Raw genomic sequence first — 25,769 nt, 5'->3', positions numbered from 1 at the left:
GCCCACCTCCACTAATACACTTTTCAGGAACAGGTTAGACCCCTACCGCTCACCCAGCGGCCTGCGAAGGCCCGCCCTCGGCCCGGTAGCAAAAAACGGGGCGAGCATGCGTATTGCGCGGCCCCACCTCAGCGTTGCCTTGGTGATCCAGGATGGACCACGCCCATCGGGCTGGGTGAGCTGAGGGCCCGGGGTTGAGGGGCCGCTAGTGTGAAATGTCACGTGGTTTTGGTGCGCCCGAGTTCTTGGTCCCTTGGTAAAGGACTCTGCGGGCTGGATGCCCCTGGGGGGCCTCCTTAAGGAGGTTGGGGTGGTCCTGGGGAAGTAGGGGAGGTCAGAGACCTGGGAGCACACGCGGGCTGAGTGTCAGGGTGAAGGAGGGCCAGGGGGCAGGGGACCTAAGGGTCTTGAGAGGGTTGAAAGGCTGGAGGAGGGTCTGGGGCGGGCCTAGGGGCGGGGAGGGGACGGCCGGCTGGAACCGGGACAGCCGCCGCAGCTGACCGCCCCTCCCCGCCCAGTCCTCCGCACTGTCCCAGAGGCGCCGCGGGCCGGGCGTCCTCCCTCAGTCCGGGAGCGACGCTGCGCCGAGCGGTCGAACATCCGAGATGTGGAAGCTGAGCCGAAATAGGGTGCTTCTGGACGAGCCCCCCGAAGAGGAGGACGTGCTGCGAGGGGCACCGCCAGCATCTGCAGCCGCCCCGGCGCCGGTGAGGGCACGCGTGGGGGCGCAGGTGCGGGCCGCGGGGTGCTTTAGAGACGAGGTGCAGGTGGATGGGGTCGCGCACCGAGCGCGGAGTTGGAAGGGACCCGACGCTTCTCGGGGCTGCGAGGTGACTTGTCCTGGAGGACTCCTCTGATTAGTGGCCGGATCCCGCAGGTCCTGGGCCCCAGAGCCAGCATGTGTTGGGTACCGCAAGGCGCGCACCCCGGGCACTTTCCGCACTGGCCGGCGACTCTGCCCTTCGCTCTGCTGCTACAGGGCTCTAGGGTTCGTCCTGAGCCGCCAGGGATGAGAGGTGACCGCTTCCAGGCCAGGTGTTTCTATTCCGGGGTGGGAGAGACACAGAAGTCCTGAATCATGGTGTCCGGGACGGCGGTTCGTTCCGACTGGAAAGCTTTCGGTGACCGCAACGAATGTTAAAGTGTGCTAAATAATTATTCGCACAACACTGTATTTCCTTATATTAAGCCTTTGCCCCCCACCCCACCCCACCCCACCCCACCCCCCGCCCGGAAGAAGAGATCAGAGACCTTTATACAGAAAAAGCTTTGGCCCGACAAGCGTAGAGATATGCTTGGAATGTCTAGAATTTTTTTAATTAACATGATCCCAGGTGGATCTGTATGAATTTTCCCCACCCACTTTTTCAGTAGTTTTCATTCCCTTTCATGTGCAGTGAAATTTAGGTCACAAAATAAGCCAATTTTAAAGCATAAATTTATTTTATTTTTTTAAAATACATTGTGAAAACTGTGGATGATGTAAATCTTTCTTTTGAGAACTTGGAAATAGTTCCGAAATTGCTTCTCCCCTAGTTGGAGCAAAAGAACATTTGTTAGGAATAAAGTTTCATTGTAAGACGTTCCTTGGGAATTTACTGACATTGCCAGCTCATAGGCAGAGTTGATGACTGTGAACATTTAGGTATGGTTTCTATCTGAGTTTACATTTGAGAAATTACCTTTTGGTATCACTCACTTTTACCTACCTTACATTTCTTACCCTTCAAATTTTTATAGCTAAACAGCAGCTCTTAAATGTCATAATGAGCATTTGCGGTCTTTAGAATTTTTTTTCTTATCTTCTAGCCAGTAATATGTGTTTAAGATTGCTTCTCGTATCTCTTCATGGTACAATAGTATGTTTATTTTTGACTCTGAGTACTATCCCATGGTCTCAGTTACCCGGTTACTCCCAGGACCTCTTGTTGCTTCCTTCCAGGCTTGGGCAGTTGTTTCTGAAGCTCCAGTAAACAGGCTGGGTGGGCTTCCCCATTGGGCTGTCTGGTCAGAGTGCATTATGTTCCCCCCCCCTCTCTCTGTGTGTGTGTGTGTGTGTGTGTGTGTGTGTGTGTGTGTGTGTGTGTGTGTGTGTGAGTACAGGCAGGTGTGCATGTGGAGGTCAGAGTACAGCTTTGGAGAGCCAGTTCTTGCTATCCACCTGGTTGAGCAGGGTCTCTCGTGGCTTTTACCATTCGCAGCTTGCTCCAGTCTCTGGCTGTCCAGATGCACAGCCCTGGGTCTAAAACTGAGCTCAGGTTGCCAGGCTCGCAAAACAAGCCCTTTGACCTGATAAGCCATCTCTCTCCCCAGCCCAGATTCCCACCATTCCCACTGTTGCTCTGTCTTTACCTGCGTGTGCTACATCCGTGTTCCTGGATTTTGAACGTCCTAGTAGGAATATAGTGGTATTTCATTGTGATTTTTTTTTTTTTTTTTTTTGGTTTTTTGAGACAGGGTTTCTCTGTGTAGCCTTGGCTGTCCTGGACTCGCTTTGTAGACCAGGCTGGCCTCAAACTCACAGTGATCCACCTGTCTCTGCCTCCCAGAGTGCTGGAATTACATCTGTGTCTTTTAAGGTACTCACCGCACTTTTTAATCTGGTTGTGTGTTGTCTTAAGACAGTTTGGGGGTTTTTTGTTGTTGTTGTTTTGTTTTGGGATACTGATCCCTTATCAGATGTGTATCTTCAAGAATTCTCTCCTGTGTCTCAACAACTTATGCTCTCCGCAGTATCTTTTGCAAAGTAGAAGTTTTTAAAATTCCAATGAAATCCAATTTATCAATTATTCCTTTCGTGGACAAGCATTTGCTATGCCCAGCATCCATTGAAGGCATTTCCTGTTGTCTTCTAGTTGTGAGCTTTGATTCCTTCGTTACTTTATTATGGATTTTTTTTTTTTACTATAATGTGTTGAAATGATTTTGCTGTAGAAAAAATAGGTAGGTGGGCTTGGCGACGCTGGCCTGTAATCATGGCATTCCACAGACCGAGGCAGGAGAATCAAATTGAAGACCAGCCTAGGTGATCCAGCAGGCCAGGGATGGGAGCAGCTGATGCTCTAGTTGAGACAGATTGGAAACTCAGGAGCATGGCTCCAAACCAAAGCTAGCCTCTTTTAGAATGGAAATTGTAAACCGGTGACAAGCGTGTCGTAAGATTGCTGCCTATGAAATATTTATAGTTGAGAGAAATAGGGATTAATGTGTGCACTGGACTGATTGTTAAATTTTCTCTTTTGTTTAAAAAATGTTTTCTGATGTTTTATTTTGTACTGGCTGCTTTTGTGTGTCAACTTGACACAAGCTAGAGTAATCAAAGAGAGAGGAAGGAGCCTCAGCTGAGAAAATGCCTCCATGAGATCCAGATGTAGGGCATTTTCTCAATTAGTGATCCATGGGGAGGGCCCAGCCCATTGTGGGTGGTGCCATTCCTGGGCTGGTGGTCCTGGGTTCCATAAGAAAGCAGGCTGAGCAAGCCATGGGGAGCAAGCTAGTAAGCAGCTCCCTCCATGGCCTCTGCATCAGCTCCTGCCTCCAGGTTCCTGCCTGCTTGAGTTCCTGCCCTGACTTCCTCCAATAATGGCCTGTGATCTGGAAGTGTTTGTATAATAAGCGCTTTCCCTCCCAGCTTGCCTTTGGGTGTTTTGTTGCAGCAATAAAAACCCTAACTAAGCCAGGCAGTGGTGGTGCACACCTTTAATCCTAGCACTTGGGAGGCAGAGACAGGTGGATCGCTGTGAGTTCGAAGCCAGCCTGGTCTACAAAGCAAGTCCAGGACAGCCAAGGCTACACAGAGAAACCCTGTCTCAAAAAAAAAAAAAAAGAACCCCTACTTAAGACACAGTTGTGGTCCTTTGGCTCCCGCCTCCTCCCCCCCCCCCCCCCCCAAAACCAGGGACTCAGTTCAGTGCTCAGCATGCTGATTGAGAGCAACATTCTGGTTCTGCAAAGTGTTGGGTTCGCATTTAGGCTTGTCCCATGTACTTCCCTGAAAAGCAGGCCATACAGCTGTAGTCTGCTTCTGTCTGTGTTTGTTCTGAAGAAAAAGTAGTATAGCGCTGTGTTCTAAATAAGTGTGGACACTAGTTTTTACACGTGGGAACAAATTTCTCTTCACTTCTTTAGATTATTGGTTTGTTGTTGTTGTTCTGTTGGGCTGGAGAGCTGGCTCAAAGGTTAAGAGCACTGACTGTTCTTGCCGAGGTCCTGAGTTTAATTCCCAGCAACCACATGGTGACTCACAACCATCTGTAGTGTGATCTAATGCCCTCTTCTGGCCTGCAGATGTACATGCAGGCAGAGCATTGTATAGATAATAATAAATAAATCTTATTTTAAAAGAAAGAAAATATCTTCTGGGTAGCACTACTTGGACTTTAATATGAAGGTAAATTTGGGAGGGGACTGTGCTGGGGAGTTCTGGGTAATTTAGAAGGGAAATGGGTAGATGATATTACCGCATTTCATTGATGACACGTATGAAATGTTAAAAAATAAAAATTATAATTGAAGTAGAAAATAAAAGATTAAAAAGAAGAAACATCTGTTTGCATTAAAATATAAATATAACAATATAATATGTAAGAAATGTAAAATTCAGTGAGGCTTGTAAGGACTGTTCATTGCAGCTATTCCATGAGGGGAAATATATTTTAATGCATCTAATGTTTACCCTAAAAATTAAAATAGATGCATATAGGACAAAAGTTCTGCCAGGCAATGGTGGCTCATGCCTTTAATCCCAGCACTCGCGAGGCAGAGACAGGTGGATCACTGTAAGTTTGAGGCCAGCCTGGTCTACAAAGGGAGTCCAGGACAGCCAAGGCTACACAGAGAAACCCTTTCTCAAAAAAAAAAAAAAAAATGTTGGCAGGTCATAACTTCTGCCTCAAGCGATGCATTATTAAGCTTTTTTTTTGTATATCCATTAAACACTTCTGCAAATATATAAATATATTTAGAAACATGATTTGCTTTTCAGTGTAGGCATTTATGTGTATCTTGAATTGCTTTCTTTTATGAAAACCAGTCTCCTGAAACAGTGTTCTAGCATCACTAGCTAAAAACCACTCATGATGTGCAGTACCAAATGTTGTTGAATAAATGTGCCTATAGCTACTTAATTAGGACTTTGCAATTGTTGAGTCAGTTTTTAAAACTCTTTTCCTTACAGTTTTGTGGCAACACTAACAAGGGGATACGAAGACTTTTTTTTTTTTTTTTGATGTGAAGACTATTTAGGCAGGCTTCTCCCTACCTCTGAGCTAACTGTACAGATTCACCGTTTGAACCATAACTCATTTTCATGTTAATATTTTTAAGGTGTCGGTATACTTATAAGCATTGAAATAAATCCATCAACCAATTGGATATTTTAAAATTAGATTTGATGGTGGGACGAATTAGTGTGACCCTCTTTGCACACACTGTCCTTTCTAGGTGCTCCAGGCACTCTGATGAAGGATAGTTATTGGGTTTGGGATGGTTGGAGGATTGTAAACTCCATCGTTTGTGCTTGGCTTGACTTCTAAGTCTAGTAAAAAAAAAAATGCTGGTGTCCTTTTTGAGGGAGTAAACTGGGAAGACCTTGACTCTTAGAATGAAGTGCATATCTTGCTCTACCTTGCCTCTGTAGCGAACACTCTGTTCCATAGTCCATTGAGCTATTTTCAAAAACAGAAGCAAATGTGAGCTCTTTCCAGTACAAGGTCACCCGTGCACATCAGTTGCAGATTTCCATCCGTGCCAAGTGACTCTTCATCCTCTGTGCGATTTTGCTTTATGTTGTAGGATTGTCTTGCCTGTCTGGGTGACCCCAACAAAAAGATAAGATAATAGCTCACACAGCAAACATTTATTTCCTGGGGTTCTAGAAGTTACAAGTCCAAGATTAAAGTGCTGTAGATTCCATTTCCGTTGTATGATTCTTCATATACAAAGTTAACAAGGATGATTATCCTTTTTCTATAACTGCTTTTCTCATTTAACTTAAACTTGTTAAATAAATGTGCCAGTATCTACGTGATTGGGTCTCAAAATACTGAGTCGGTTTTTTAAATTGCTTTTTTTTTTTTAAAGCAGTTTTGTGGCAGTTAAGACAAGAAATTGTAGAGGTGGCCATAGTGGCCTAAAACCATATGTAAAGCAGGATAGATTTAAACTCCTGCTCTCTCTTCTTCCATCTTCACTTCCTGAGTGCTGAGATTGCAGGAGTGCACTGCCATACCGAGAGTGTTTGGCAGTCTCTGTCTAGACTCTGATGTGTGACTTCTGGACAAATAGGGGCACCCTTGGGGACCTGGATCCCTCAGCATCTCAGTGTGCCTGCCACATTTTCTTTTTTAAAAGCACTGCTGAGAGCATGGTCTTTCATATACCATGCTGTCTTACCATGGAATATGGCAATGGAGTGGTTTGAAATGTGCTCACTGGTGCAGTCAGTTTTAGGCTCTGATGGTGGGGTGTGATTCTTAGCTGTCACCCTAAGTCCGCTGTTTCCATCTCTCCTCAGAGCCTCATAGCCCAAAAAACCCCAGTACTTTCTGCTGCCATAACTTTTCCTATTGGGGAATTCCACATAGATGGAATCATGTACTTTTGTGGGTCTGTGCTCACATGTACTCTTGTACTCAGCATGTTGTGTCATGTAGTCAGCACTCCACACTGTCTTGTATCTAAATATTCCGTTGTGTTGATTGGTGCTCTACAAGTTTAGTTTATGTTTTACCCATTGCTGAGTGTTTGGGTGGTTTCTACCTCATTGTGTCTTTATTACAAATAGTGATGGTACAACCATCTGTGGACCAGATTTTGCCTTGACGTGTTGTCATTTTTGTAACTATGTGCCTAAGCATGAAAACAACCTTATCCTGAGTCCATGTTTGGTCTTTGAGGAACTGCCATCCTGTTTCCCAAAGGCTGGACCAGTTTGCATGCCCACCAGCTGTGTATGCGGATTCTTACCCGCCCTTGTTCTTAGCTGGCCTTTTATTCTATCACAGTGGGTGTAAAGTTGTTTTCAATCTCATTCCCTGGTGACTATTGAGACTTTCTGTTTGGTGTTTACTCATTAAAAAGATTGACTAATAATTTTTGTTTTGTTTTGTTTTTCCAAAGCCAGGGTTTATTGCTCTGTCTCCCAGGCTGGCCTCGAACTCACATAGATCATCCACCTGCTGCCTCCGCCTCCGGAGTGCTGGGCTTAATGGCACGTGACCACCTGGCTGCATGACTCATTGTTTTACTGTTGAAATATAAAGTTCTCAGATGTTCTAGATAAAGTCTCTCGCCCTGCCTGTGTCAGGTTTTGCAGTTACTCCTTCACGGTAGATTGTCTCCTGACTCTCTTCATGTCAGCCAAAGCACATTTTAACTGTTGTTCTCGATCTTTCTGGTTTGAATATCTCTCCTGAGAACTGCTTTCCAAGTCCAGAATCTTCACTCTTTTTTTCTTTTTTTCTTTCTTTCTTTCTTTTTTTTTTTTTTTTTTTTTTTTTGGTTTTTTGAGACAGGGTTTCTCTATGTAGTCTTGGCTGACCTGGACCTCAAACTCATAGTGATCACCTGCCTCTGCCTCCTGAGTGCTGGGATTAAAGGCGTGTGCCACCATACCCAGCTCCAAGTCCAGAATCTTAAAGAGTCACCTGAATTACTTTTAAGAGTTGCAAACCTTGGGCTGGAGAGATGGCCCAGCGGTTAAGAGCACTGACTGCTCTTCTAGAGGTCCTGAGTTCAATTCCCAGCAACCACATGGTGGCTCACAACCATCTATAATGTGAACTGATGCCCTCTTCTGGCAAGAAGGTGTCCATGCAGGCAGAACACTGTATACATATTAAATAAATCTTTTAAAAAAAAAAAAAAAGAGTTGCAAACCTTAAGCTCTTTCACCGGGGCTTTTGTTCTTCTAATTTTGTACGTGGTATGAAGTAAGGATGTAAGCTAATTCTTTGGCATATAGGTTAGTTGTCACATGTTAAAATGACTCCTTTTCACTGAGTTGTTATGGTGCTGTTCTGCAAAGTCTGCTGGCCATGTGTGCCCTCTTTCCTGGACCCCCCAGGGCACTATGCCAGTACCTCAGTCTTGATTACTGCTTGTAGAGTAGCAGGTCTTAAAATGAAAAGCTTAGCTCTTAACGTGTTCCTATTTTTCTAGGCTAATGTTGCTGTTTGGAATCTCTGTTACTCTATATGTCCTTATTTGCAGAGAATGCCGCTGAGACTTCCCGAGGGGCTGTATTGAATCTGTAGATTGGTTTCGGGAACATTGCTACGTTAGCAGTGTTTCAGTCTTCTGATTCATAAAACATGAGATGATTTTTTTTTCATTTGTTCAGATCTTGCAAAACTTCAAAATATTTTGTAATTCTCATAGACTAAATATGAAACCTTGCTATCTTATTTCTAGCTATGTCACTTTAATGCAGTAATAAATAGAATTGCTTTGATTTGGCTTTTACATTGTTCATGCTGGTGTATAAGAACCATATGTTTCCGTATCTTGATTGGATATCTGATGGTTTGATTATCTCTTTTATTATTTTTTCGAGACAGGGTTTCTCTGTGTAGCCTTGGCTGTCCTGGACTAACTTTGTAGACCAGGCTGGCCTCACACTCACAGGGATCCGCCTGCCTCTGCCTCCCAAGTGCTGGGATTATAGGCATGCGCCACAACCGCCTGGCTCGATACTTTTAATATTTAAATTTTAGATTCTGTTTACTGGTTTTTGGTTTATTTTTGTTTTTGCAACAGGGTCTTATTGTATAGTACTGGCTGGCTTGGAACTCTGTATATAGACCAGGCTGGCCTCAAACAGAAACCCACCTGCCTCTGCCCCCTGAGTGCTGGGATCAAAGGCAAGCGCCACCTCACCTACACTTCACTAGCATTTTGTTGAAGGGTCTCTGTGTCTACATTTATCACATCTGGTCTTTGCCTGTGAGGTTCTTGGTTTGGGTATCTAGATAATACTTTCTTTACAGAATGACTTAGGAAATGTTCCTTTTTTTTTTTTTTTTTTCAGGGACTTTTAAAAGAATGTTAATTCTTTAAGTAGTTGGTAGACATCAATAGTGTAAAGTCTTGCCTTGCATTTTCTTTGGAAGCAGAGTTTTGTTTTGTTTTGTTTTTCAATATATATTTGTAGGCCGGGCGTGGTGGCGCATGCCTTTAATCCCAGCACTTGGGAGGCAGAGGCGAGCGGATCACTGTGAGTTCGAGGCCAGCCTGGTCTACAAAGTGAGTCTAGGGCAGAGAAATGCTATACAGAGAAACCCTGTCTCGAAAAACAGAGAGGGAGGGGGGAGGGAGAGAGCGAGAAATTTTAATTATTTTATTATTTGTTTATTACTACTTTATTATTTATACAGTGCTCTGCCTGCATGTACACCTGCAGGCCTACTTTATTATTTATACAGTGCTCTGCCTGCATGTACACCTGCAGGCCAGAAGAGGGCACCAGATCTTATTATAGATGGTTATGAGCCACCACACGGTTGCTGGGAATTGAACTCTGGACCTCTGGAAGAGCAGCCAGTGCTCTTAACCTCTGAGCCATCTCCCAGCCCCCAGGGTTTTTTGGTTTTGTTTTTTGTTTGTTTGGTTTGGGTTTTGTTTTGGCTAGCTCACATTGTTTTAGATCTGTTCAGATTTTCTATTTCTTCTTGAGTCATGTTTAGTCCTTTGTGTGTTTGCAGGACTCTGTCCATTTTGTATGTATGTTAATGCTCAGTCATTTCTTATGTTCTGATGTTTCATTTCACATTCTTGGTCCCAGCACCATGAATCTCTGTTTTCGTCGTCTAATTAAACATGCCAATTTCGTTGATACTTTTTTGAGTCCGATTTTCCATTTTTAGCCAGGCTGATCTTGAATTTATAGACTCAAATGATCTTTCTGCCTCAGCCTCCCAAGTATCTGGGACCACAGGTGCATGCCCCTAGCCTTCACATACATTTTTACAAATTTAAAATAAACTTTAGTTTTGCTGGTTTCTCCTGTATTATTCTCAACCATCCATTTCTGTCCTAATTTCTGTTCCTTCCATCCTGCCTGCTTTCGGTTCCATTTGCTCTTGAGTCACTGGTTTGAGATCCTTGGTCTCTCTCAGTATTTACAACTTTCTGTTTCCTGTGAGGTGTCGCAGCTCTCATCCAGGGCTGACATGCCTTGGCCACCATTGGTTCTGCAGTAGGCTTCTAAAGAACTGGGCATGGGGTTGCCATGGTTGCGTGCTTATGCCATGTGTTTCAGAGGGCATGGAGGGTTGTCCGAAGGTGTACTATTATCCTTAGCGCCCTTTGTCTCATGAGCGTGCCCATCTTGTATTTCCAAGTTAATTTTGTGATAGCAATTTAGGTTATTGCTGAGGTTTGTAAACAGAAGCCACCTTTGGTTTGTGTTTTAGATGTGATTTATCTTATCATTTTTATTCCACTGAATTCTTTAACTTATAGTACAGTTAGGTTCATGTTCTGGCTTGTTCTAATACTGTGGTTGTAATTGATACCTAGCGTATTGTCTCTTGGTAGAGACTGAAAACAGAACTTAGTTTTTCTGGTGAGCGCACAGGCGTCTGTGTTCTGGAATGGCTCACTGTGGCACAACGAAGCCCGGAGAACAGCGTGTGTTTTGTTCCCACCTTTTGCTGTGGATGTTGAGTCCTGTGAGCCCCTTTTCTCCTTCCGCTTGCAACCCTAAATTCTGTCCCTTCCCACTTCCTGCCTGAGTACCCTTAAAGTGGGATGGAGCTTGGCTTTGCCTAGAACAGGAAGACCAGTGTGGCTGGCTCGGGACACTGGCGTCTGGGCCAGGACTCTTGAGTGGTGTTTTATAGTGGGAGGAAAAAAAAGAAAGGACTCTGGCAAGGCAGAGTTAGTGGACTGTTGCCCCTACGCCACAGATAAGTCACAAGCATGGCAAGTAAAGAAAACAAATTAGTTGAGAAAGGTTAAAAATACATAATGCCCTCCATGCGACTTCAGGCAAAGGTGTAAAAAGTCTGGGAACACTGAAAGACATAGGAAGGACAGCTACAAACGAGGCCAGCCCCACTAGCGGGTCAGTTCTGCCATGTGTAGCGCACTGCACCTGTCCATGTCAGAGTGGCAGGAGGTAGGCCCAGAGGAACGGAGTTTGTAGGGAGCACTGCCCGTCACCAGCGCTGAGGGCCTGGACTTGCAAGGTCAAAGGTATTGATAGGGGTTTATAGTCCTCTGTTTCCCTTCCATTGCTGATATTGCTGCCTGGTCATCTCTACTTTGCCCCCTCCCTTTTTTTTTAATCTTTAAAAGTATTTTAATATTTCTATTTTTTTAAGTGAGCATGGGTGCCTACAGAGGCCAGAGGCTTCAGACCCTTTGGAGTTGGGAGTTACAGGCACTTGTGACCTGCTTTGACAGGGATGCTGGGAATCCAACTCTGGTCTTCTGAAAGCACACTACCAACTCAGCCACCTCGCCAGCCCCTTTTCAAATAAAATGTAAAGCAACGAAACTGAAGCCTGGTAAACGGGAGCTAGAGAGATGGCTCAGTGGTTAAGAACACTTGCGGCTTTTGCAGGGGACACAAGATCAGTTTTCAGCATCCACACAGAATAATAGAACAACCTCACAACCAACTGTAACTCCGAGTGCAGGGGATACTGTGGCCTCTTCTGGCCTTGCACGTGACGGAGCGGTGTGGCCACGCACCCCAGTTGGCAACCTCGCGGAAGCCATGCTATAGTGCACCGGAACTCTGCCAAGCCCTTTTGGTCCCCCGAGTTGCTGTCCCAATGTGGGTCTGCATGCTCCTGGCTCCCCCCCTCCGGCCCCCCCAGTGCCCCCCCGCCCCCACCTTACCTGGCACTGCAGTCCCTTGCAGTCCATCTGATCTCCTCCTCCAGGAGTTTGAGTTTATTGTTTTAACCAGGAAACCTGGATCCTTTTCCTCCGCTGTTTTATCTTCTAGTGAAATCAGCCAGACCTATTTACGTAGTGCTTTCTTTGGAGAGTATTTATGATCACTAGAAGCTACTGAGCCTTCCCTCTGGCGTCCCCTTGGCCCCAGGCGATGAGGGGTGGGATGGTGGGGGGAGGCCCGGTGCTGGGGGGCGGGGAGGGGGGGCGCTGTGATGGCTATCTGGTGGTTGCCCTTTCATGCTCAGGGTTCCTCATTCCTGAGTTCACTGATACTTATCCGCTTCCTCCAGATGCCTAACTCCAGCTTCCAAAGCTGGCAGGTCTTCCTTTAATTGTGCGGCCCTGTAACTTTCAGATCTTTGCCCATTTCATACTTGCTGTACACTACCAAATGTGGCTGCCTTTCCTTGTGTGTGTTTCATGTGACAGTCAATGTAGGGAAAAGCAGACATTCCAGGGTTTAAAGATCTAACACAGTGGGGGGTTATTTCTTGCCTGGGGCAGAGCCCTAGTGGGCCTTCCGGGTCTGTGGTGGTCCTGGCTCTTTCTGACTTGCCTGCCAGACTAGCCTAGAGACGGCAGCCTCAGGGGAGTTGGGCTTTGAGATTGCACATTCGCTGGCTCTAGAGAGCGTGCAGACTCAGGAAGCTTTGGCCGCTGTAGGGATGAGACCTGCAGGCCCAGTTTCCTTCTAGTTACTCCCAGGTTCTGAGGAATGAGGGGAGCATGGGAGAGAGGGAACACTGTTTTCTTCTCTCTGGTCTGTGTGTCTGTCCTTAGCTCATGTGCACCCTTCTCTTCCGTTTTACTTGGTCACTCACTGTGTTGCTGAGCAATTTCCATTTCCTTACACACATACACACACACACACACACACACACACACACACACACACACACACACACGATGAAAGAGAAAAAGTAGCTAGTGTGACTCTTCTTTTTCTGCCTCCTGAGAGAATAGAAAGGACATGTGACCGAGTGTTTCTGCTTGGAGGGGACAATTGGAGTCTGGGGGTGGGGTCAGGGGACCAGAGTTTCTGGAGCAGGGGACTGCAGTCCTCAGGTAGATTTTCCACATCCAGTAGCTGTAGCTTAGGGACTTGAGGTCCCCCCTGAGCCTCAGGACACCCCTCTGACCTTGGGTGTGATAGTGGGTTTCTGTGACAGCCTGTGGGTGCTGCCCTGCTCCAGGCAGCCTTGGAGATGCCCCGAAGCCACCCAAGTTACTGGTCTGACACTGTTTACTCTTAGTATATGATTTCTACAAGCAACCCACAACAAGCCTGGGCTTTGAGAACAGCCATTTTGTTGTTCCCAGCCCAGGTCTCCGTAAGGGCTGATTATCTGCTCGCATCCTGTTTTTGTTTAGTCTCTTAGCTCCAGAACAAGTGCTCAGGGCAAACCCCAGACCCTCCTGACCCTCTCTAGTAACTCAGCAGAAGTAGCTTCTTCCCTGGACTGCTTTCTCCGCTCCAGTGTATGGAGTAAGTGGGCTCAAACATGGCTGCCATTTTGTTTCTCTCTTTCCCCGTGTGACCTGTGGTCTACATTCTATCCCACAGACCAGTTCTGTCTGCTCTCTTACCAAGGTGGTATTTTTTGCAGCCCCACAGCTCACTTTGTACAGATGCCCTCACCCTGACCTTTGTGTTCTCGCCAGTATTCTGTAATACGGAATTTGGAGAAGCTTGTTATGACTTGGGGCTGGCTGCCCACATCCACCTTCCACCATAGCCATCCAGTGCTTCTTAGGGAACAGGACCCTCCTGAGCTCTGCCCTGGTCTGCATGGGTCGTTATCGGAACATCTGTATATGTGGTCCTTTCCTGATCTGTTAGCTGGGGGCTGCTATCACTAGTGCTGATGCCCTTCTGTCAGCCGAGCAAGAGCTGCTGCCGCCCTGTACTTCTGCGGCTGCTCACCCTGACAGGTGCCCCTCCTGCCCCTCCAGCCCAAGCCTGACAGGGCACCACAAAGGCTGAAGGAGCAGGAGACCGAGTAAACAAACATCCCTGGGCCTGCAGTACCTGAAGTTTAGCCTTGGACGGTTTTCAGCAGGTGCCTGTCCCAGAGCGTGCTTCAAAAGAGCCAGTGGACTCACATCTTTCTGTTGGCCCGATGTGGGCTGTGATAAGGGTGCTATAATTATTGCCTTGTTTCCACACAATGGCCCGAGAGGTGATACGCTCATGTGAGGGTTTCAAATTGTGTTCCTCACTTCTGTTTTCCAGGCCCCCAATTCTCTGCAGTGAGCCATCTTGTTCACCTCCCAGAGACACTGTTGGCACAGGGGCTATCAGCGCTCCCCCCTCCCCCCTGCCCCCTGTCTCTCTTTCTCTGTTTTTCTCTCTCTCCCTCTCCCTCCCTCCATCCTTCCCTCCCTCCCCCCTCCTCATTCATCCCTCTCTCTTTCCCTCCCTCCCCACCTGTGTATTTGACACACACACACACACCCACACACACACACACCACAGCAGGAGATGTCACACACACACACACACACACGCCACAGCAGGAGATGGCAGACCCTTGGGTGCCTGCTCTACTGAGCATCTCACAGTGTTCATATCAGAACCCACTGCTCTTTCTCTGCCTGAGCTCCTCATCCCGGCTGTCTGTGAGCCCAGACACAGGTGTGTGTTTGTGTCTCTTGTAGTTTAACTCAGTAGACAGGAGCCTGAGAGCAAGCAGCCTTCTCTGTCTGGGGTCCAGCACTACCTCTTGCTCTGACCCTAGCTCTGTGAGGTCAGTTGTGGGACCACTCCACTCTGTAGCTCTTTCTTCTCAAATGTTCTGAGCTGGCCAAAGTCTCGTGAAAACTTTCCTGTAGCCTGATACTCCGGTTCTGATTAAAAAAAAAAAAAAAAAAAAAAAAAAAAAGCCTTGGGTTTGGTTTCACAGTTGACCTAGAATCCTAAATTTCTCCAGAATACCAGTTTCTCGCTAATCTGAGTGTTTGAGCATAAGCTAGTCTGAGTTCTGAATTCATAACTTGGGCCATTTCTCTGTATCTCTCTTGCATCATGTTCAAACACAGCCTGCTGGATAAGGTGGCACAGCCTGCCGTGGTCTAAACATTGCTCCCACAGTGACAGTCACGCCCGTTGATCATGGAGAAGACCCAGGATGCTGGCAGCTCTTGATGACACACAGGAAAGTCTCCAGGAAGGCCTCTACTCCCGCCAGGTCACTGCCTGCTGTGGGACCTCTTTCTCTGGGGCTGTATAAGTAAACACCTGCCACCTTCTGCTTGTGCACCTACAGCAGACCAAAGTACAGAGCCATCTGAGTGTATCTTGGGGAACTCGTCAGTTTACTGAGCTCAGTTAGAGGCATAGGTGATGACGTCCCCACGGCTGCCTAGATGGGTTCCCCTCAGTTAACTCTCACATTCTGTATATTTCAGCACTTTCCAAGACACAGGCTGAGTACAGTTAGGACAAAGTCACATACAGCTGATTGGGAGGTGCAGGAGGGGGAGGCCAGAATCTCAAATGAGAGTCCACACAGTGGCTTCCCATCCCCTCCTAGGAGAACGTGTCAGCCCTCCACAGGCTCAGTCGCCAGAGACTCTGGCAAGGAGTCAGAGCTGCCTTGATGAAAGTGTCGGCTGTTATGTGTGGAGGATGCTGCGCCACACCACAAGCTGCAAGGCACATTTCCATCCTCTCCTTGCAGACTAGATGGCAGCCTTTAAGCCTTGTATGTAAAAATCTGCAGTTGAGAGGAGCCCAGGCAGGATGTAGCCTCAGGCAACTTTTGCTCCGCATGCCCGTACTTACTTCTTTGCCATCACTCAAGGAAGGGTAGTAATATGTTCATGACTGTGGGACCAGGGCATCCTTAGGAGGTAAACGGGCAGTGAACCCTTCATCCATCAGTCCTTGGGGGATTCCTAAGACCTCCAGCAGATGCCTGAGATAAAGTTTAATCTACACACTGGGCACTGTGAGAGATTAAAATCAATGTATGCAATAAGTTGGCAGCACAATTACTAAACAGGGCTACCTGACTAATACTATGCACTGAGTTGACCTGAAAACAGCTAATAAATACCTAACTGGTGTATAATATGAACAGCACAGATGCGCTGGAGAAAGTGGTCCCTGGGGGGAATGGATTGGAGCAGCACAAGACACGAGATTGCGCTGCTCAGCAGATCACAACGTAAAGCAATGACTTTATTTCTGGATTGCTCCGTTTAATATATTTAATCATTTGTATCTGGTGTTGTGGCTGTGACGGGAGGACGGTGGTTCATAATAACCGTTGAGACCCTGTGGCTAAACCAGGACCTCCCAGCCGGCCCATGAGCTTAAACACCTTAAAAGTTGCACTCAAGCTGGGACCATAGGTGCAGACCTGTTATCTGAGTTGCTGGGAGCCTGAGGCAGGAGAATTGCAACTTCAGCACTAGCCAACTTAGTGGGAGCCTGTCATAAAACAAAAACTAAAAATTGGCTAGGGCTATGACTCATATATATTGGGGTGTTTACCCAGCGTGAGAGGCCCAGATTCAAAGTGCACCCACTCGCATAAAAATGTAAATATGAGATTACTGTTGTTAAAGCAGTAGCATTGCTGGGCACATGTGAGCTGTGTGGGACTCACTGGGTGGCCAAGGCATGGGGTTCATCCAATTTGGCTTGTGCTCACGTGTTCAGAGAGAGTGTGGATGCCGTGGCCTTCATCCACTGTGTTGAAGTGCCATCTTGCCCTTGACAGTGTATTTATCCCTGGCACTCTGTGGATGGGCACCACATGGACTGTTAGGCTCCGTGGAGCAGACTGCTGGCCGTCCTGAGGTCTCAGGGAGGGCACCACTTCGATCTAGTCTGTGGTGGGTGAAATGGTCACACCTGCCTCACTTGAATAGGTAACACCTGAAAGTTGGAGTTTATATCTGTTTTGAGCTCTGAGTGACCTGGGGATATTCTGTTCAGAATGTTGATGTAGTGGTGGCAATGAATATGATAAGCATCGTAGTTTAGTAGTGTCAACTGTGTGTACGTGTGTGTGTGTGTGTGTGTGTGTGTGTGTGTGTGTGTGTGTAGAGGGGGGGGGCCAGGGAGGGAGCGTGAGCACTCAGGTTGGACTGGAACTCATTACCTTCCCATCTCTGCCCCCCTTGGGGTCAGTTTTGAAGTTTCCTTGGACATTTCCCTGTGCCCTTGCTTGTGGTGCACCCTTGGACTTGCGGGCTCCCAGGGCTCCTCTCCCAGGCCTCCTCTGCATACTTGACAAGACCCTTGGCCTCACCTCTCCAGCGAGAGTCCTGGTGAGCTGAGTGGCACACTCACTTCCTTTCACACATGTCAGCTTATTTACCTGGACTGAGAATTGCTGAAGGGGGCCAGCTTGCCGCTCCTCTGTGGCACTCACTGCCTGGCCTCTGTAGCCTCCCTTTCTTCCTCTTGCCTGAAAGCCATCACTGCCTTTGGTTTTGGCTGCCGCTCTTATTCCAACTTGGAGGCTGCTGCTTAGGTTTGTCACGTCTTCACTAAAGGATAACTAAAGGGCAGAGAGCTCAGAAGAGAATTTCTTAGAGGCCCCCACAGTAGAACCCCACCAAGGCCAGCCCCACCTCAGTTCTTTGTCTGGCATCCCTGAACTACTAGCATCTTCCGATACCCATGGCCTCCTGCTGTACGACTTCTGTAGGGTATACCTGAGAAATTTTTCCCTGAGTGAAACACAGGGAGGCTCCTCACAGAGGGGAGGTGGCTTGCCTTGGCATGACCTTCCAGGATCACTGGGGCAGCCCAGAGCTGCTGCATTAGCCTGCTCAAGAACACTGCAGTGACAAGGGTCAAGATCCATCACCTCAGGAGCCCTCCCTGCTTTTGTGTGCATGCTGTAGGAAGAGGAGGACCACAGGGCCGGGTGGGGCTGGGGTTGCTGAGTTGACTCACAGAACACTTGGTCACTGCAGCAGGGCTGTGGGCACAAGGACACTGAAGATCATACAAGCTGGGGGGCGGGGCGCGGGCGTCATGGGTCCTCAGAGCACAGCGACCAAGGGATGGGGTTGGCCTAAAGAAGCGGGCTGTCACAGCAGGTGACAGATAAGAATAAGTATTCTGTGCTGGATGGAGGGTGGAGTGTAGTGTTTTAGAGTTCGTGGTCTGTGAGGGATCCTGAAACTTCTGCACCAAAGTAGTGGGGACACCCAGAAGGAAGAACCAACTGATCTCCCATTTTACTCTTCCACCCTCTAGAGAAGCTGTTCCGCCACTCAGCCAGGGTGTCAGAAGGTCCCCCCACCCCCACCCCCCCGCAATCCCCCTGCAGAAGTGCCATTTACTGATGTGTGGGTCCAGCCACTCGCTCCAGCTCAGCACAGAAAGCATGGGTTGTGCTGTGCATCTGTGATGGCGGCTTCATTGCCCTTGTGATTGATGGCGGAATCCAGACCTTGCTCCCTGAGCCATGTGCCCCGTGTGGGGACCAGAAGGCATTGGTGCCTTGTTAGCTTTGCACGTGGTTTTATCTGGTATGTTCGATAACAGTCGGTGAGTTAATGTATATACAGATCTTCTCACAGGGCAGGGTAGGCAAGCTTCCTGCCTATGCTTTGCTAGGAGGCCCTCCGATGCTTACTCCTAGGAGACTGTTGCCCAGTATCCTCAGGTGTCTAGGACATTTATGTGGCTTTAGCCTCAGAGCCAACTCTTTCCCAAAAATGGCTGTTTGTACAGAAGTGCTCGCCTTCAGGCTGGCTGCTGTGGGGTCTCCAAGAAATAGGACTAACTCACGAGAAAAACACCAGCAGTGAGTCCTGGAGTCCCTTTTGTCCCAAACCCAGCAAACTGTGTAACAAGCCTCGATAACGCCTTCAGCCTGGGCAGGCCACACAGGATATGCCAGCTGACAATCGTGGAAAGAGTGTTCAGCCCTGAGCAAGAGTGCCCCTCACTGAAAAGGGACCCGGAGAATATAAAGTCCAAACTCCCTAATGCTTTTAGGCATTTCTTACGAGAGATGGAAAAATTGTGACTGAGATGTCCTAATGTTTGTGGAGTTGATGAATAAGAGTGCTAATAAGCCAGAAGAATGCTAATGAGCCCTTGGCCTTGAAACCGACCCCGTGTGACCTAAGCCACTGTGTTCTGCATGTAAGCACTGCCCGCCTCCCGTCACCATGAGGCATGCTGCAAAGGCCCACTTTAGGGAACTTTAGCGGGTGACTAGGCAGGTGGACAGGAAGGTCCCAGCTGCCCCACAGCTGGCCACTGATCCTTTTAACCTATCTGTATTAGTTGTCTCGTCACACTTTCAATGCTGAGTCTGTGTTTGCTCTGCAGACTGAGGGAGGAACAACCATCCGTCCTTCCTGAAAAGTTCCTTTATTAGTTCTCAGGAAGTTTTCCTCTTTAGATATGTTTTCCCTTCTTTTATTCATTTTTTCCCTAATTTTTGTTTAAATCCCATTAACCACAGACTACTTTGCATCTTTCTCCTACACAAGCTTTGGGTGGTAATCAAAGCTCCCGAGTTCCTCCTCTCGCTGGCTTGCCTTACAGTGCAGACTGGCTCCCTGGCAACCATGGTCAGTGGTCAGTGGAATGTGCGACCCAGCTGGGGAGGAGCAAGCAAGCTGGCTTGCCTTGTTGGGGACTTGTGTTTTGTGGTGTCTGCACTGGAGGGTCTAGTGAATATAATATCCCCCAAAAAATCTTGGTTCAGGTTCACTATGTTTTGTGGGTGCTGCTTCACTCAAGTGACTTGAGGTCTCACAGTTTATATTCTCACGGTGAGGCACAGTGTTTGTTTTGTGGGTCTTTGTCTAGATTCCAGAGAGATAGTTTGGGGACAGTTCCTCAGTGCTAGGCACAAGGTCTAAGTGGATAGACTCTGTCCCCAACTGGTGCAGACTAGCGTAGCCTGTGCTCGTCCTGAGCCCGGGAGCCCTGTCACAGCAGCAGTATAACTTGTTACTCCATAGGTATCTATCTGTGTGGGCGCCTGGAGTGGTAAACCAACATCGCATACCCAAGGTTTTTGGTTTTGCTGTAATGATTTCTTTGGCACTGGTCCACCTCTTAAGATTCTAACACAGTGGGTTTGCTGGGGGGTGGGGGGACCTGACTTTTGGAGGCAGACCTCTCCCAGTGTGGACCACTGAAGTCTAGACTGACACAGAACAAAAATGGAATCATACTTCCTAGGCGTGTCCTGATGGCTTTCCACATGTGCTGCCCCCCTACCCTGCCCTCCCCCCCCCCCCCGCTCATGCCAGAAGGCTCCACACCTCCCAGATCCATTTTTTACCCTCCTTGTAGTTCCTTTATAACACTTCAAAGTATTTCAAATCCACCTTGCCCTGTGGCAGTTCCCTTTACTCAGCCAGCAGAGATGATGCTGTGGACGATGTAAAATTAGACTTCCAGGAAACAGTGGGAACTGCATATTCCTTTCTGCTTAGTAAGATACTTAGCAGATCTACATCAATATTGATTATAAGATCCTGGTTTCATAAATAAAGTTGTATAAAATAATTTTTCCAGAATCAGTAACATATTTCTTCCGCAAGCTTCTCTGTGGAGTTGGGGAAGCATCGCCATCCCCTCAAGATGCCGGAGCCTAGAGCTCGTGCAGAGCGGCTGGGGAACCTGGGAGTGACCTTCGCCCCTTATTCAGGGCCAGGCTGTGTTGTAATCTTCCTCTGGGCATCACTAAGCCTCTTTAACACGGCCTTCCACAGTAAAGCATGATTGTGCTAGCACATTACAAGTGTCCCGGAACATGGACACGCAGGTGGGATATACCGTGTGTAGCTATGGAAGGGTCGGGGTGTGCTTGGCCTCACACTTTTCCATCAATTTGTCATGAGATTATAAGGGGCTGGAAGTGCCCTTTGCCAGTTAGGACACAGCCATGTCACTACTGTAACACATTCCTCCCATGTTGGTGGTGATGGCCTGAGCAGCCACACTGCCATGCCCATTGTTGCAAAGCGCAGAATGCAGGTACAGTCATGTTTATCACATGGCAGCCTAAGTGTGTCACAGGCTATACCGTTTAGATGGGAGTCAGTCACTCTGTGACAGTAGCACAGCAATAAAGCCACCTGGTGCTGGGTCTCGCAAGTGGTACCACCATCAGTAAGCCATATAGTGACTTGTTGAGATAGGGGACAGATCTTGGATCCGTGTCATCCGATCTGATGTGTTTCTTTACCTTACACCATTTCAGGGAGCAAGTCTCAGAGGTTGGAAAGAAGTGACTTCTCTGTTTAATAAAGATGATGAACAACATCTGCTCGAGACCTCCAAGTCTCCCAAGTCCAAAGGGTGAGTCACAAGCAGCCATCTTGAGAGGTACCAAACAGTGTCAGGAATGCACAGAGATTGCTGTGGTGTAACGGGAGGTGTTCTCACACCACCATCGCCTCTGGAGAGGCCTCTGCAGGCCCAGGCTGCAGATAAAGGGGAGCTGTGACATACAGTGCTAGGGTTTCCTTTCCCTGTGAGCACAAACAGATGGAGTGTGCTTTTGGGGTGCCCTAGGGACAAATAAAGCGTACTTTGGGTGGAGGTTATGTACCTAATTAAAGCACTTTGAAATGCTAGAGCAGAAAACTAAAGCTTGTAAGTTGAATTCACCAGCCAGAAGGCAGCCTGTGGCCACGCTCATGGTGTTGACCTCAGTAGCCATAGGCAGCCTATAGCCATGCAAAGGAAACCTGCTGCTGACGTGCCCACGGTTAGGACTGGGGGGGGGGGGGGGGCACGTGCTGAGCATTCACACAGGCTTGGTGTGATCCCAGCACCACCAAAACTAAACAGAACCACAAGTATTGATTGGAAACCGTAAAAGATTCTAGAAAATTAAGTATGTATAAACCCATATGTTGTTGCTGCCTAATTACACATTTATCAGAATGTTAAATTACAGTTAGAGGTAAAACATGACAGGACTGCCTGTTGGTAGTAGGATGGTGACCTTGGAAACCGTAGCTGTTTCCTTCTGCTTGAGGACCATCTATGACTGAGATGGCAGCTCTCTCACTGAGGCAGGTGCAGGGCTCCTGCAGTGTAGAGTCACCACCTTTCACAGAAGGCCCTCTCGGTCCTTGGGTGATGTGTCTGTAGATCTAGGCACCTGTGTCCCACTGTCTACAGAGTGATGCTGACAGGTGGCCAGGACACTGACAGTGTATTCTTTGTGTTAGTCATTTCCTTTCCTCCTCTTTCATCCTTTCTTTTTTTGTTTTGTTTTATTTTCAGGACAGTTCTCCCCCGCCCCCCCCCCCCACTGGCTGTCCTGGAACTCACTCTGTAGACCAGGCTGGCCTCATTCTCAGGTCTACCTGCCTCTACCTCCTGAGTGCTGGCATTAAAGGTGTGTGCCACCACCGCCCGGCTGCTCTTTTTTTTTCATGATAGGAGTTTTGAGTACGTTTTTCCTTGAGTAAATCACCTACTAAGTGTTTGAGAGATGCTTGCTATATGAGCAGTCCTACTGAAACCCACTTACTGAATAGAATTTCCCCTTTATTTATAACCTAAACTGGACCTTGATTTTTCATGTCTGGTTTGCTCAAATGTCTGTGTCCTTCCTCCTGTGGGAGTCAGTTCCTTGTGACAGTAGCTTCCAGGCTCCTGTCTGAAAACTGGTCCTTTGCTCACCCTGCAAGGAAACCCAAAACATTGGCTTCTATAAGTCTATAATGGCTTTTTTTTTTTTTTTTTTTTTTTTTGGTTTTTTTGAGACAGGGTTTCTCTGTGTAGCCTTGACTGTCCTGGACTCTCCTGTGTTGTTTTTAATGTTTACTTCAAGCTTATCCACAAGTTTCTATTATCTTTTTAAACAAGTTAAAGAATTCAGAAAAGAACTTCATAAAACTGACACATTTATGAGATCACTGTGTGACCAACAAAACGTTTCCATCCACAGAAGTAATCTACGACTAAAAGAAGAGTTGAAGGCGGAGAAGAAGTCGGGATTTTGGGACACTTTGGTTTTGAAGCAGAATACCCAGCCTAAAAAGCCAGATCAGATGGAAGGATGGGAGCCTCCCAAGCTTCCTGCCGAAGGCGTGGCAGCCGATGCCGAGGACGGCGTGAGTGGCTGCCCGCCCTGGTCTGGTTGGGAGGATGATACCAAGGGCTCCACCAAGTACACCAGCCTGGCGAGCTCGGCTAGCAGCTCCCGCTGGAGCCTCCGGTCAGCAGGGAAGCTGGTGAGCATCAGGCGCCAGAGCAAGGGCCACCTGACAGAGACCTGTGAGGAGGTGGAATGAACTGAAGGAACGCCACTGTGACGTCACATTGCTTTTAGGGATGGCCCACCCCGGCGGCCTTCTAGTAGCGCACCGTTAATTTGTTGAGCCCTCTCATATTTCAGGGAAGGAATCCAGTGAGTTGCCTGTGTTTCGTGCTCAGTGACCCACACGCACCATGGCTTCCTGGTGGCATCTGACTGCCTTACTGTAGACACATCCACCCACTGGGTGCATGTCTGCTGAAAGGACATGTGCATCGCAGACACTGTCCTGTGAGACAGAACAGCTTCTCACAGTCTCCTCATGAGTTTCATGCCGGCCTCAGTCACTTGTTTCTTTAAAACCTCCACACCTTGACCCTGCATGTGACATGAGTGCTGCAGTCAACTGTGAACAAGGTCTCTGTGGCACCTTCTCCCTTTGTCAGAATACACGAAGTGTCTTCCAAAGGTTTCAGTAATTCACACCAACGATAGGTTCACTTTTCCTTATTAATTTAAAAGCAAAACAAAATCTGGATGCTGGAATCACCTAAAGGTGGTTTTGACGGAGAATGTCAGGGCGTTTTTTTAGTGGCCTGTCTGCTGCTGAGGGGGAGTGGCCTCCAGTGTGGGCCTGAGTGGCAACTACTACTTTTATGGGAATTTTATTTTTACTTTGAACTTTTAAATATGGATCTTTATTTTCTTCAAAAAAAAAAGTGTTGATTTTTAAACTTAAAGATTAAAGAAATACTATGAATGAATTTTAGTCACCCAATAATCTTAACTTTGCTCAGAAGACATTACCTTGCTCGCTGTAGCGTTAAAACTGTATATAAAATACTGAAGTGCCTCTTTTCTATTATTCTCAGATGTTTAGTTTTTCAAAATGAGATACTTTGAAGAGTGATGTTAAAGCTGTAAGAAGCGTGTCTCTCTCCCACACTAGCTCTGCCTGTCTCGCCCTGCTGGCTGTCCTCGGGTAGCTCCGGTGTTGGCAGTGTCGCTATCTCTCTGGGGATGTTCAGGTGGCGCACATGCTTTGTCGTTGACTTCCAGTTTCAGTGCTTTCACAGAGGAGGTGTGTTTTTCTTTGTTTTGGTTAAAAATTAAAAGCCTCCAGTCACCCTGTCCTGAGTGTGCTGCTTCATGTACCTGGATGTCCCATCTAATGTCCTGTGACACAGCTTGAATGGCCTGATGCGTATGTAGTGTCAGAACGTCTTTAGCTTTCGTGGAATGAGTTTACTCCATCTGTCATCTATAGCTACATGTCTGTCCACCAGCCACCGGTACCCAGGCACCTGTTCACACATCGGTCTGTCCACCCATCAACCAAGCTGTTAATATTTTTAAAGTAGAACAATACATTTACTTAATAAGCTTTAAGAGGGTTTCACATGGTGTCCAAATAAAAAATTGTTAACACCTGGAAATTGTGAAATTTTGGAGATTTTGAGTCATAACACAAAGTGTGTAATTTTTACTCTAACAGTCGTTGGTATCCTCAGGTAAATAGCTGCATGCATAAGCTCTGACTCTCTTGTCTTCAAAAAAGGGGCAATTGCAGGATGGGACAGGAGCTGTGCATGCTGATGCCCACAGCGGCTGATGCCCACAGCGGCTGATGCCCACAGCGGGAAGCCCCGGGTTGTCTGGCTGACTGCCTGTGGCACAGGAATACAAACCCAGCTTGAGAATGGGGATGCGCTCTTGTACACACAGCCTCTGTGCTCTCACTGCGCCCATGTGCAGAGACGCAGTGACGTGTGTTGACACAGGGACCGTTACACTGTCTCCTCTAAGAACGTGAAGATGCACTGTAAACCAGACTTTTTTTTTAATATAGAAAGATTAACTAAAAAAGGATATTTTTCCTCTGGTCTATCAAAATATCTTGTGTTTGAGGTTTTTAGTGTAACTGTTTATCGAAGAAAATCTCTTGAAAGACTGCAAATGAATTTGCTCTGTTCAGATGCAGTTTACGACGTAGCTGTGACACTGGGGCTAGTGGAGGGAAGACACGGTTTCTGAAATCTGTGCCTGGTACTTGGTTCTGTGCTTTTAAACAGTGTTTGGCTTCAGAGGGGCAGAGGCCTTTTTAAAGCCAAGGATTAAAGAAAAAACACAAAGATCTTCGTCTGCCTCCTTGATCTGTCAGAGCTGCCCAAGCTTTCCTGACCTTGTGGTCCTGATATGTGGTGATCCACATCCCCCATGAGAAAGCCGACACTTGGCTGAACTTCTGCACATTTCCATATCTCTCCCTCTCCCTTTCCCCCCTCTCCCTCTCCCCCTCCTTCTTCCCCCCTCCCCCCTCTCTTGTGTGTGAACTGACTTTCCTGGGCTGTTACCTGAGGATTACGGGCACCTCCTGCTTCTGGTCAGCTGCCCTCGGTTAACGAGTTATGTAAACCCTTAAGCAAGTTGTCATCAGCTAAGAAACATGAGTGTATGGTTTGGTTTGGTTTTGTTAACTTACCCTCTTTAAAATGAGACCATCCCTTGGAAATAAGTCTTCACACCCCCCCCCACACACACTCACACACACAACAGTGACCTCTATTAAGACTAATGCCCATGGGAACTGGATCCCATGAAGGCTCCCGCAAGCCTGTGTCCCTTTCTGACTGTAACTGCTTTGAGGAGGAA

General features: G+C 47.4%; 1 protein-coding gene across 3 annotated transcripts; it reads left to right on the top strand.

Annotated features, from left to right (window-relative positions):
- The first annotated feature begins 98 nt into the window (after positions 1–98).
- Positions 99–24,553, top strand: TDRP (testis development related protein). Of its 3 annotated transcripts, none has more exons than XM_084759841.1 (4): positions 99–175; positions 519–707; positions 21,105–21,202; positions 22,809–24,553. In XM_084759841.1, the coding sequence occupies exons 1-4, from the start codon at positions 107–109 to the stop codon at positions 23,152–23,154; spliced, it is 702 nt and encodes a 233-aa protein (XP_084615967.1). In that variant the 5' UTR covers positions 99–106; the 3' UTR covers positions 23,155–24,553. The 3 variants fall into 3 exon arrangements, with proteins under 3 accessions (XP_084615967.1, XP_084615966.1, XP_084615968.1); XM_084759840.1 differs by having other exon boundaries at positions 519–731; XM_084759842.1 differs by having other exon boundaries at positions 169–256; positions 519–731.
- Positions 24,554–25,769: the final 1,216 nt, after the last annotated feature.

Source organism: Acomys minous, assembly GCF_964271855.1.
Source record: "Acomys minous genome assembly, chromosome: 15".
Taxonomy (NCBI): Eukaryota; Metazoa; Chordata; class Mammalia; order Rodentia; family Muridae; genus Acomys; species Acomys minous.
The sequence above is the reverse complement of the archived record's forward strand: the minus strand, read 5'-3'. Positions and strand labels throughout refer to the sequence as shown.